An 11758-nucleotide genomic window follows, 5' to 3' on the forward strand; every position below is an offset into this window, starting at 1 on the left:
CGCGACCTCACGGGCAAGGACAGTGGCCTTTAACCTCCAGAAACACGGAGAGGTACACGGGACACCAAGGAGGACGGCAGCTCTGGGACCTACAGCTGTAAACCACCTGTCCTGACCCCAAAGCTCTGGTGTGGAAACAAAAGGGATGGCAGGCCCAGTTTCCTGCCCTCCTGCCAGCCTGGAGGTGAGGGGGTTGGGGACATACACGGTTTCCTTCAGGGGGGATATGTCACCTCTAACAATCGGGGATCAACCAGAGAAACTATAAACCAGTAACAATGAAGTTCTTTCCCTCAGTTATACTTCCAAAGGCATAATTATAGCCAAGCAAAGAAAGCCAGTTTCGGGGGCCCAAAGAGTGAGATCTTGATTAATCTGCATCCACAGAAAGCTGGTGATAAACAACCACTTCCTTTTTATTTGCCTCTGTAAAGGAGCAAACATAGGAAAGGCTCCGCCGGAGACAGAGTCGGAGTGCACATTTCCAGGGTTGTCTTAAGGCTAACCTGCATTCTGCTAGCTTGTCGGTCACCTGAGTAAGGACATCACGAAGACCAAAGATCAAGAATCGAGTCCCTGAGAACCATGGCCAGCTGAGCCCGTGACGGTCCCACTTCCAGCTGCGCTGGCTGGACACTCTGCTTTTTTTGACGTGGAGAAAATAAAACCTACACCACAGTCTACTGTTAAACCAACCCCTCCACGTCTCATCTATAAAAACAGCCCTCTGCTGTAGGAAACAGAATTTTGGCCTTTTACAAAGCAAGTCCTTTGGTTTCCTCAGAATTCGGAAATGGGGTTGAGCCCAGTGCTCTCGCTGCCGTCAGACTCTCATCAGACGTGATTAACTCGGTGACTGTTTCAGTCTCTGAGTCTGTAAGGTACCAGCGTGTCCCTGCGACGACCATGAGAGCCTCGCGCTCACCGGGGTGTGAGGACACTCCTGCTGGACCCCAGCCCGTCCGGCCTGAGGCTCTGCTTCACGTCCAGACGTCTGTCTGCCTGCAGGGTCTTCCTGGGTAAAGGAGCCACCTGAACAAAGCAGGAGTGACATGTCAGTGTGTCTGTCTCGAAGGGAAAGGTGCTGGTACAATGATCCCGTCACAGCTGGGAGGACTGCCCACCCACGTCAGCTTGTTAGGGTCGCGGCTCAGTGGTGTCACCTACGCGTGGAGGGGAGGTGACCTTTACCCTTTCTTAGTGACAATGCTGTTTCCTACATTCAGTCAGGACACACCTGTACCCAAGGCACTTCCTGTCTGGGCATGCAGTGCTCACCACCACGTGCCCCACTCAGTGAACAGTTCTCATGTGTTCAGGGGCTGGCACTGTGCTCCCAGTACATTATACTATCTCACTTAACTCTCCCACTGACCCCATGACGCAGGTGGTGCTGGCTTAACTGACAAATGGGGAACTGAAGCAGCTTCGAGGAGTTAACTGCCCAGGTCACAGTCTGCATGTGGTGACTCTGCTCTCCCACTGGGACCCCCCATCCCCTTCATACCATGGGAGGCAAAGGAGCCTCTAGCTGTCGCCCGAGGAAGGACAGCAGCCGCCTCCAGATCAGGCCACTGCCCATGAACATGATACCAGTGATCAGCCAGAACACTCTGTGGTCCTGGAAAAGAGTAGTGTGCACGTCAGTCACACAGGCGCAAAACAGGATCTGGCAACATGTCTGGTTTAAAGGAATCGGAGAACACGTTTTATTTCACTAGGGGAGTGTGCATGTGAAGACTCTCTTTTTAAGATCTCTATTAAAAGTTAACCTTCAACCTTCAAAACATTAAAAAATAAACCCCTAGATTATTGAAATAATATATTCTCACCTCTTCAAGGGAAGATTCCAAATTCATTCCAAAAGCAACTCCAATTAGTCCGAAGAGCGAGAGGGAGAAGGTGCCCATGGTCAGCTGCAGGTTCAGCCGCATCATCACGTTGCGGTGGCTGTGGAGACAGTGAGATCAGCCAGGCTGCCAGTGACACACAGTGAGTGCCCTGAGGAGCCACAGGTGTTCGGGCTCAACCTACATCCAGAGCAGGACACCCACGCAGTGGGGACAGGGCGAGGGTGGCCTTCCTTAATCACTATCCCACTTCATGGGAAGCGTCTAGAGAGCTCTGACCATCCCGCAGACCCACCTGTCCAGGTTGATGAAGATGACGCTCTGGGAGTCGTCGATCAGGGCACGCAGCTCCCGGGCTGCGTGGGAAAGGTCCTCGGCCAGCCGGTAGCAGTTCTCCAGCAGCAGCTCCATCTCCTCCGCGTGGTCGATGCCCGTGCTGCTCTGCTCACTCCAATCACAAGAGCCGCGTAACCAGTACGCCCGCGTGTGCCATGTTTGCACCCAACACTCCCGAGTTAGTGCCTGATACTCAGCTACCACCCAGCACACTAGCCCCGTCCTTTGTTACTGTCATGAGGCCAGTCTGAGGCTGTGAACCTGACCTTCAACACAGGTACGTCCAGGACACAGGGTCCTGCCCTACGCAGGCCAGTGAGCCTCACTGTGTGTGTTCATGGTCCCTCCTCACTACCAGTTACAGCAGAATCCAGACGTGAACGTGGATAAGCTGGTACAAGTCAGTACAAACCAGGTAAAACAAAACCAAAGACTAAAAGCACAGAGAGCACTTCCACCCCCAGGGGAATGTGTCCTTTCACAGACAAATGATGCCGACAGTTCTCTGCCCTCCCTGCACCTGCACCCACCGCGAGGCTCAGGGAGGCGGAACTCCGGACGACACCTGAGCTGTCAGCCCAGCAGACAGACCGGCCGGCTACGCAAGCAAACAGGAGTGACAGTGTCCATGTTTCTGCTGCTAGACCTTCTGGTAGCAAAGCCCTTTTTATCCTAACACGTCCTTAGGGGAATATGAGTAACATTTAAAAATCAGTACAGACAGCTCCCACCATGCGCATTATAAAAGCGTCCGTGTTAGTTTCTGATACTGGTCTGGCGAAGGCAACAGAGAACTACTGAGTGCTTGAGAGCAAATACAAGAGGGACAGGTGCTCTGCTTGCTATGGAGCCGCCTGGTGAGAAGAGAGGCCCTGCCTGAGGGACACATAGGACAGGTCACTCACAAGACCTCGGGGTCGCTCCACTTGGTGAGACACAGCTCCTCCAGCAGCTCCTCTTCGTCCAGGATCTCCAGCAGCGACTCCTTGAACATCTTAATGTCTGTTTCCAACTCGGACAGACTGTGGGAGCAGGTGCACAGAAATGATCAGCACCGTGAACGTACACACGTCACCACGAGGACAGTGCCCCCAGCATCTCAGCAAGTAGACGCCCCACGTGCGTGGTGAGCAGTGATGTGTAGACAGTGCTCTCTGTCTACCCTGCAGATTAAGGGCCGTTCCCCCAAACACGGCCACGTGACAGCTGCACACAGCTCTTCCCTCATCCTCACTTTGGGCCCTTTTCATTCGGCGTCCGCCCAGGCTGCTCCCACTCTGGGGGCACTGACAGGAAGTCACCCCATTGGCAAGACTCGCTGGCATTTTAGACAGGCAACAATCACAGAATTCTAGTGGGTTCAGACCACACGTGTAGGGCACCTGCTTACCTTCTGCCATTTTGCAGCAAGATGTGCAGTTTGCTTCTGTCCACAGAGGAGTGTTTGGGGTCCACCAACGCTTCTAGCGTGTCGAGGATCCGGGGCTCCAACGTGCTCAGCTTCCCCTGCAGCTTGCTGATCTAGACGGCAACATGACTGCGTAAGAACTCAGGGTCAGCGAACCCTGTGATTACACATGGAAACCAGGAACAGCCGGGGCGGCAGCAACTTTCAGAGCCCAGCCCTGCTGGAGTGCCTTCCCAGGGGATCCAAACGCGCTCTGTTCCTGGTGAAAGGGGGCCACTCGCCATGTTGTTACCAGGCTCGTGTCTGAGAGGGAGCTAACCCTCAGGAGAGTCTCCCTACAGACACTGACAAAAGGCGTGGGGGACGGATTAACAAAGAAACTCTGCCACTCCGTGGTCAAAGCCCAGACTTTACATCTTTAAGTGATACTTTTGTTCTTTGTGAATAGGACATAGCTATTAAAATTGTGGAAGGACAGCCAACCTGAAATGGGCTTTGTTGAATGTCGAACACGGCTCTCAGAGACTCTATGTCCTGTGCTAGAGACTTCAGGTCTCTGACTGGGTCCTAACGTTTAAAGAATTAAGTACATTCTCCATGCAGGACCCTGAGAGGTGTCATGTCCGGGGAGAAGGAAAGTGCCATGGAAACAACTCTGACTTGCCTTCCTCCCCAACAGCATTTTAAACCAGAAAGAATTCAAGCAGCTGACCAGTGAGCTTACCCTATACTGCAGGAGCGCTTCTATTGCTCTGAACTCAAAAGGCAGAGGGTAGGTGACCAGTTGACCCTCCCCGGCGAGCTGTGAGGGGAGCTCCCGGAACAGCCAGTGCTCCAGGTTTAAGTTACGGTAATCCAGTATCAGGAGGCACTCTGGAGTTATCACGGCTTTCAAATACTGCGGGAAAAAGAAGGCACATGTATATGTACACGTGCGTATCCTAAAGAGAAAGACTGGCATTTTCTGTCAGAGAGGAACACAGAAGAGTAGCCTGTGGCCACTGTGTCAGCAATATAAAAATTAGACGATTTTTTTTACATTTTCCAACATTTTATTATGAAAATTTTTATACAGAAAAATTATACAGTGAACACCTATGTACAAGCCACTTATACAATTAAAATGGTGCTAACTTTGCTTCATCATATATTTCTCTACCTGTCCATCAGAGATACTGTTTTTAAGGTGCTAGAAGCTGGCAGCAAAAGTGAAGACTGAGTCCTGGAGAAACCACCTGGGAGAAGCCTGCTTCCATTTCTTTCTTTTTATTAATTCTAGATCAATGGAGAAACACCTGCCATCAGAGACTTTTGAACAAAGCAAGTCTCATGCCCACTGCAGGGCAGGGCCAATACCAGAGGCCTGAGTCTCCTCCTGTATGCCTGAGTCCCGAACCGTCGCCCAGCAGAGTAACTCATGTTCACGTTACTCTCCAACTGGGAAAGTTGGAGTATCAGGCGTACTTGAGCAGGCAGAGGAAGACAATATAGTTCAGAAAGTTTCCTGTAAATGTAAAATTTAAACTAAGGTGTGTTCCTGGGCTGTCTGGATAACCAGATGTGCCCTTGGGAGCTAAAGTTACACCGTGATCACACACAGCTGCACAGTGAAAACGTCACTGTGAATCAAGCCTCTTTCCCTCCGTGCAGAAGTGAGACTAACTGCCACAACGAGAGGAGAAGCGTCAGAACTTCCCAGCACAGCACATGTGCAGAACCCACGCCAGCGAGGTCTCCTGACAGCACTCATGTTATAAACTATCCTGGGTCTCAGAGCTGCTTTAACCTGCGTGTGACCACGATGGCCAGCAGTGACCCCCAGGACCATGGTGGAGACGGGGATGGGATCACCCTCACCTCCATTCTCAGGATGATCCTGTTGTTCCTGGTGGTGATGCTCATCAAGTGCTGGAACCTCAGGTCTCTGGCTTGAAGACCTAGTTCTTGATACAAGTCAGTTTTCTTTCTTTCTGTAAAAGAAATGTCTTCAATAGAAAAAGCGGCTAAACCCATCAATCGAAGAGCTTAGGTGTTTACATCAGAGCAGCCCTCCCACCACCACCAAGATGGTTTTGTATTACTACCAGAAACAAAATTGACACGAGTCTTTTTAATACGTGTTTTACCTCAAAAACATACTCAGGCTAAATCTAGTCAAACTCTCAAAGTCTCTTATCCACAAATCATGAACTCTCTCTGTACTTGGAAGTTCCTTGGGACCACAGCCATGCGTCACTAGAACTTAAGAGTATCGAGTTCTAGCCCTGGAGACGGGCCATCTTTTCTTCAACATGAATTGTACAGAACCACTTTTCCTACTCTTCCTGCTATGTTATCATCTCCAGTATTTTAAATCTGGGAAAAGGTAAGTTCAATTTTCTTTCTTCCTGGACTAATACAAAATGAGAAAAGTCAGTTCTCACATTAGACTCTCTGCCTGAAAACTCTATTTCCTAAGAGAAAGCAGAATGGATGACTGAACTCAAGCAATGATACTGGTAACTGTCATCTGTCCCTGTTGCACCAAACCACAGGTGTGGCAGCGCTCTACGTAGAACCACCTTAGAAGGAGCTATTGAGCCAAAAACACCTGAAATATTCCAGGAGGATCTCAGCAACAGCAGGAAGAGAGCTGTGGAAGTGGGAGTGAGTGGGGGACCTGAGCCCTGCCTCTGAGGTCAGACAGTGAGGTAATGCTCAGTTTCACTTTAGAAACAGCTGTGCAGGAGGCAACCCTCAGCAGAGCCCCACCTGACTGCCATCCAGGAGCACCTGCCCCTCCCGTCTTGTTACCCACTGTGTCAGTGGTGGTATGTGACTCCGCCCCACCCAGGGCCCAGGGGACATGGCTCTGAGGACCAGGAATGAATGGGAGACTGAAGAAGAGATGGAGGGAGGTTTCTGTGCCTTACACATACGGGCAGAGCTCGAGTGGCCCCTCTCAGGACAACTCTGGAGAGCACAGGCGATCCACATACCGCAGTTCCGAGGACGATGGATAAACGCTGAACAGTTAAAAAAACTGCACCCACGCACGCAAAGGATGCTCTACTCAAAGCACTGCCTTTTGTGATTCCTGTCAGATTCACTCATTCACTGACTTAAAAAGGTGATTTAGAAGGAACTTAAAGATACTCACCAAAAGAAGTAACATTTCCTTCTTTGTCAAATTTTGTCTGAAGAGAGATGATAAAAACAAAATATTATTTTCTCCAAAATGGTACTGTACCATGAGTACACTATTTACGCTACCATGCGAATAAGCCTAAGTAACAATGATGACAATGCCTAATGTACGCTGAACGCTTACCACGTGGGAGGCACTATTCTAAGGGTTTTAGGCATGTGGGCTAATTTAAACCTTACAACAATCCTATAAAGTTGGCACTATTATCCCCAGTTTACAGATGAGAAAACTAAGGCACAATGATGTTCCAATTTGTCCAAGTCCACTCAACAGTAAGAGGCAGGGCTGAGATTTGAATTTAGGAACTCTGGCTCAGAGCAAACATATTTTTTAAACTTTTTTTTTTTTAACTGAAGGCCTACAAAAAAGTTGCAAGAATATTACAACCAACTCCCATGTAACTTTTACCTAGTCACCCTTTGTTAACATGCTGCTCCAATGGCCTTGTTCCTCTCTCTAAATATATGTGGGATACACATCCCTTTTGTTATTTTACTCATGAACCATTTCTGAGAAAGTTGCCGAGATGACGACCTCCCAAGCATGCACTCTTGAACACAACTCTGTGCTGCCTTCAAAAGGCTTCAGCGTGCTATGCTGCACGGTGCGGGCAGGGTCCACCCCTCCCCGGCTCCAGCCGTCAAGGACCCAGCGGATTCGCCGGAAGGCCTGCGCGCAGGCAGGCCCCGCTGGATTGTGCTCAGCCCCACCACCTCACACCCTGCCTGTTTAACAAAGTGCAGGCCAGGCCCTCCACCAGCAAGACGGTTGTGACAACAGTAGCTTTGCTCTGTTGCTCTGTTGCAACAGCAGCTTTCTGCGGTGGCCTGGAGCTGAACCTGCGGCACCTCGGAGCGCGGCTGTTTTCAAGCAGGAGCTCTGAGCTGCAGGCCCCGACATGGAGGCCGAGACGGGTGGGAAGTGCCTCCTGTAAGCTGCCAAGCTGCCGCTACTCACCACGGTGAACACGGGGGCCACGCTGGCTAAGGTGGCCTGAGCCACGTCCGACGTCCGCAGCCGGTGCATCTCACCTGGGGAAGGGAAGCGAGAGCGCCCTGTAACCACGCGCCTGGGCGTCACGCGGGGCTCGGGCAGCTCGCACAGTGCACGGTCTCCGGGCTGTTTTGCTGATTTCTGAGTATTTTTCCCCGAGGGAAAGAGAAACACTCATTTGTGCATTTTAATACTCGTAGGTGATGATGTTAGGTTGAACCGGGAATGGTTTTTTAAATGGCTTAGGCGAGGCGGGAGAATCATCAGATTCCAACCGTCCTCTGGACGCAGCCCCTAAAACACCGGGCGGCTGAGCCGGGTCTGCGGCGCGACCAGCGGAGGGAGCAAGGGGCGAGCCCAGCCCAGGGACGGGGCTGCCTGGGGCGTGAGCACGTTATCTGCCGACGGCGCAGCGCTGGGGGCCAGACGCCTTCGCGCCGCTCTCCGCTCGGCACCGTCAGGCCGCGACCCTCCGACGCCCCCTCGCGGCCTCGGGCGACCCCTCTGGCCGCCGGCTGCGCGCAGCGCGTCCCGCCCCGGTACCGGCACCAGTGCACCGCGCCCGCCAGGAAGACACGTTAATGCCAATGTTCCAGGTGCGTGAGCCCGACCGTGACTTCACCGCTACCACGCGGAGCCAGGCGGCCCTGGTCAGAGACACCAGCGGGGACCAGAGCACCGGGCGGGAGGGCCGGCCGGGGGCGGGCCCGGAGGCCGAGGACGCGGGGCGCGCAGGGCCGAGGTCACCGCGGGCCGTACCTGCCAGGCGGGGCCCGCGGGGCGCGCGCGGCGGCGCGGCCCGGCTCCCTCCGAGCGGTCCGGCGGCGCGCCCGGGGGTCAGGCCCCAGGGCAGGGCGCACAGGCTGCGCCGCGGCAGCCGCAGCGCGCGGGGCAGGAGCCGGGGCAGGAGCCGCAGGCACTCCATGGCGCGGCGGCGAGGCGGGGGCGGCCGCGAGCGCCCAGCCCGTCATGCCGGTCGCTGGCCGGTCAGCGGCACCGCGCGACCCCGCGCAGGCGCCCGAGGGACGGCCCATCTGCCGCGCAGGCGCCGCGCGCGCGACGCGCCTGCGCCTCCCTCTCCGCGCCTGCGCCTCCCTCTCCGAGCCTGCGCCTCCCTCTCCGCGCCTGCGCCTCCCTCTCCGCGCCTGCGCCTCAGCCTCCGCGCCTGCGCCTCCCTCACCGCGCGTGCGCCTCCCTCACCGCGCCTGCGCCTCGCCTCGGGCCCCCCCCTCCCCGTTCCCGCTCCCCGCGCATGCTCGGAAGGGGCCTTCGGGAGCGCTCCGGGCGCGTACCTGGGACGCGCGGAGGGGCGGGGGGCGCGTTCACCTGCCGCAGGCGGGCGGCGAACCGGGATTTGCCCCGAGGCCCGTGTGTCGATCATTCCTGTCCCCCGGCAGGAGACTCGCCCGCTCTCGGTCGTGCTCGCGGCGTCCTTGGTGCCGTTTCACTCATCCCTCTGTTCACCTGTCACCTGGGCAGACGCAGGTGGACGTCCGGCGTCGCGCCTCGCGGCGGCAGCGCGCCCTCCTGTGGCGCCCGGAGCGCTGTGATGCCCTCAGTTTACCCTCCCTTCGCCTCTAGGCGGGTGCTTCTGTAGAGACCCCCAGGCCCGGGGTACCCCGAGTGGCCTGCGGCGGAGAGGACTCTGCCCTTCCATTTATCACCAGTTTTCCGAATAATGACTTTGCCCCGCAGAATCTTCTAAAGGCAATGAGGCCTTGTTTTTAGCATTATTGTGAATTTATTAACATAAACATACTTGGTGTGTTTCAAGAGTATAATGTTTATATTATAGGGGTTTTTTAGGGCCTGGTACAAGACGGGTCTTTTTAATTTTTTTTATAACCATTAGGGACAAGCCAATGCTTTTTTAAAAAAATTATATTTGAGAGAGAAGAAGGGGGAGAGAGAGAGATTTGTTGTCCCACTTTTCATGCACTTACTGGTTGATTCCTGCCTGCGCCCTGATCGGGGCTGGAACCTGCAGCCTTGGCGTATTGGGGCGATGCTCCAACCAACCACCTGCCCCGCCAGGGCCAAGGTGGGTCTTTCAGAGCCGGGAAGCAGATTAGATAAGGCAGGTTTTCCCCAAGGATTGGTGGAAGCGGCAAGGGGAGGGTTTGAAGTGAGCCTTGGAGGGTACAGTCCTGTGATAACCTAGAGGTGGGATCGGTGTGCTGACCAGGAGCTGTTACCCTGATGAGAGCTGGCTGGGTATTTGGTCTATTGCTCCAGCAGATTTTTAGGACATTTCTTTTAGAAATAAATAATAAAGTGTTTGGCTTGAACTTGCCCTTTCCACCTGAGGTTTCTCTCTTTCCTTCAACCTTAACATTTATCTGTTATGTCTCAAATATTTCGTGCTCCCCTTTTTTATATCGCTCCCTTTCTGTTCTAGTTGTAGCCTCGAAATTAATGAAAAAATTTAGAAACGAGCTGCCAGTTTTTTTCCTTTCCTGCTGCCTCTGGGGTTCCGGCTGCCCTCCCAACTGCGGCTCCTCTGCAGCTGCACCTGTGGTACGTTCCCCATGTTGTTAATCACATCAGTGAATATTTGTCCCAGTTATTCCATTTTATGCCTAATATTTCTACTCATTTTAGTTTCGTGATATATTTCCCTGATTCATATCGCTGGTGCCATCCCCCCGTGTTGTTTTTCGCGCTTATGTAAAAATCGGGGTCCACGGGCCCTCAAGTTCAGGTGCCGTCCTGTGGTCTTGTTGGAGGAGCTGCACCCCAGGTGTCTGGCCATTTATTTGGCCCGTGGAGTCACCTTCCCCTTCCCCTGGCGTTTCATCTATTCTGTTAAATATTCCCCCGGCCAGGTTCCTACCCTGGGGAGAAGCCGGAAGGAGAGGAAGCAGTCACCCTGGGGTGCGGGGGGGGGAGGGGGGGGAGCGGGAGTGGGGCGGTAGGTGGTCGGTCTGCAGTTGTTTTAATTCCACTAACATTTCTTTTTATTTTTATTTTTATTATTATTTCTTAATCTTCGAAGAGTCGGATAACGATCGTCCCAAGACCAGGTGGAGAGAAGAGCAGCACCCCCAATTCCAGCCGCACCCCGTGCCCGCCCCGCGCGGACATGAGGCCGCGTCTTCAGCCCCCAGCCCGCAGGGGTTTGCGCTGGTCGTGCAACCTGGCGCCGCGGTCCCTCCGGCCACTTGGGTGTCTCCCGGACAGGCTGCGGGCGAGAGTCGCGGTGGAGGCCGCGGGGACCCGCCCTGAGAGCGTCTCCTGCAGGCTCTGGGTGCCACTCCGCGCCCCACAGCTCGCTGGCTCTGGCTCCTGGGCGAGCGACGTCGCTGATGCCCGTGCCTCAGTTTCCCTCGCCCGCAGATCAGGGGGAACGGTCGTTTCCGCCGTGCGGAGTACCTGGCGAGGCCCTTGAAGGAGCTAGAACAGGACCTGGCGCAGATGAGCGCCGCTCACCTGCTCACCTGCTCGCGGGGGCGCGCCGGCCGCACCTGCCCTCTCACCCGCGGGACTGGTTGGCTGCGGCTTCCCACTCCCTGCTCGCGGCGGCGCGGGACCCGCGCTGCGGTCGGGGACACGGGCGTGCGGGGCACGGGGGCGCTCCTCGGAACGACCCCGGCAGGCCCGCGCTCGGAGGCCGCCGCCGGGGGGCGCCGCGCCCCTGCCCGCCGCTCGGCCCCGGGTCCGCCCGGCGCGGGAGCTGCGTCGGCCCCCAGTCCCGGCCCGGAGCGCAGGATGCGGTGCCTCGGCGCCCAGAGCCTGGTGAGTGCCGCCCGCGGCGGGGAGAGGGCCCCGGGGGCAGCGGGCTCAGGCCCCACCTGCGCGCACCTGCCCTGGTCCGCGCGCGCGCAAAGCCCTGCTCGGCAGGCCGAGCCCCGGGGACCCATGGCGGGGGACCTGGGACCCCACTCGCTGGGGCTCCAGGTGCACCGCCAGGTAGGGACTTAGCGACTGGGGACTTCCATCCGCTCCGCACGGAGCAGGTGTCTCCAGGCTCCAGGAAAGACAGCC

The 11758-nt window shown here is 55.4% G+C and overlaps 1 protein-coding gene across 1 annotated transcript; it reads right to left on the bottom strand.

Moving 5' to 3' along the window:
- Positions 1–392: 392 nt before the first annotated feature.
- Positions 393–8699, bottom strand: MRS2 (magnesium transporter MRS2). The gene is made up of 11 exons (XM_087827633.1): positions 8534–8699; positions 7739–7812; positions 6734–6770; positions 5452–5564; positions 4319–4492; positions 3577–3707; positions 3092–3208; positions 2146–2298; positions 1833–1950; positions 1508–1621; positions 393–1032 (listed from the first exon to the last, which is right to left on the bottom strand). Exons 1-11 carry the CDS (start codon positions 8697–8699, stop codon positions 922–924), a joined length of 1308 nt encoding a protein of 435 aa, XP_087683759.1. The 3' UTR covers positions 393–921.
- Positions 8700–11758: the final 3059 nt, after the last annotated feature.

The sequence above is a fragment of the Miniopterus natalensis genome, chromosome 19, assembly GCF_054644295.1.
Source record: "Miniopterus natalensis isolate mMinNat1 chromosome 19, mMinNat1.hap1, whole genome shotgun sequence".
In the NCBI taxonomy this organism is placed as follows: domain Eukaryota; kingdom Metazoa; phylum Chordata; class Mammalia; order Chiroptera; family Miniopteridae; genus Miniopterus; species Miniopterus natalensis.

Excerpts from the sequence above, each read along its gene's own strand:
- MRS2 (XM_087827633.1), bottom strand. The coding sequence starts at position 8,699 with ATGGAGTGCCTGCGGCTCCTGCCCCGGCTCCTGCCCCGCGCGCTGCGG. Across the intron at positions 1,622-1,832 it reads TGGAATCTTCCCTTGAAGAG|GACCACAGAGTGTTCTGGCT; the intron begins GTGAGAATATAT and ends ACTCTTTTCCAG. Across the intron at positions 1,033-1,507 it reads AGGCTCCTTTGCCTCCCATG|GTGGCTCCTTTACCCAGGAA; the intron begins GTATGAAGGGGA and ends TGCTTTGTTCAG.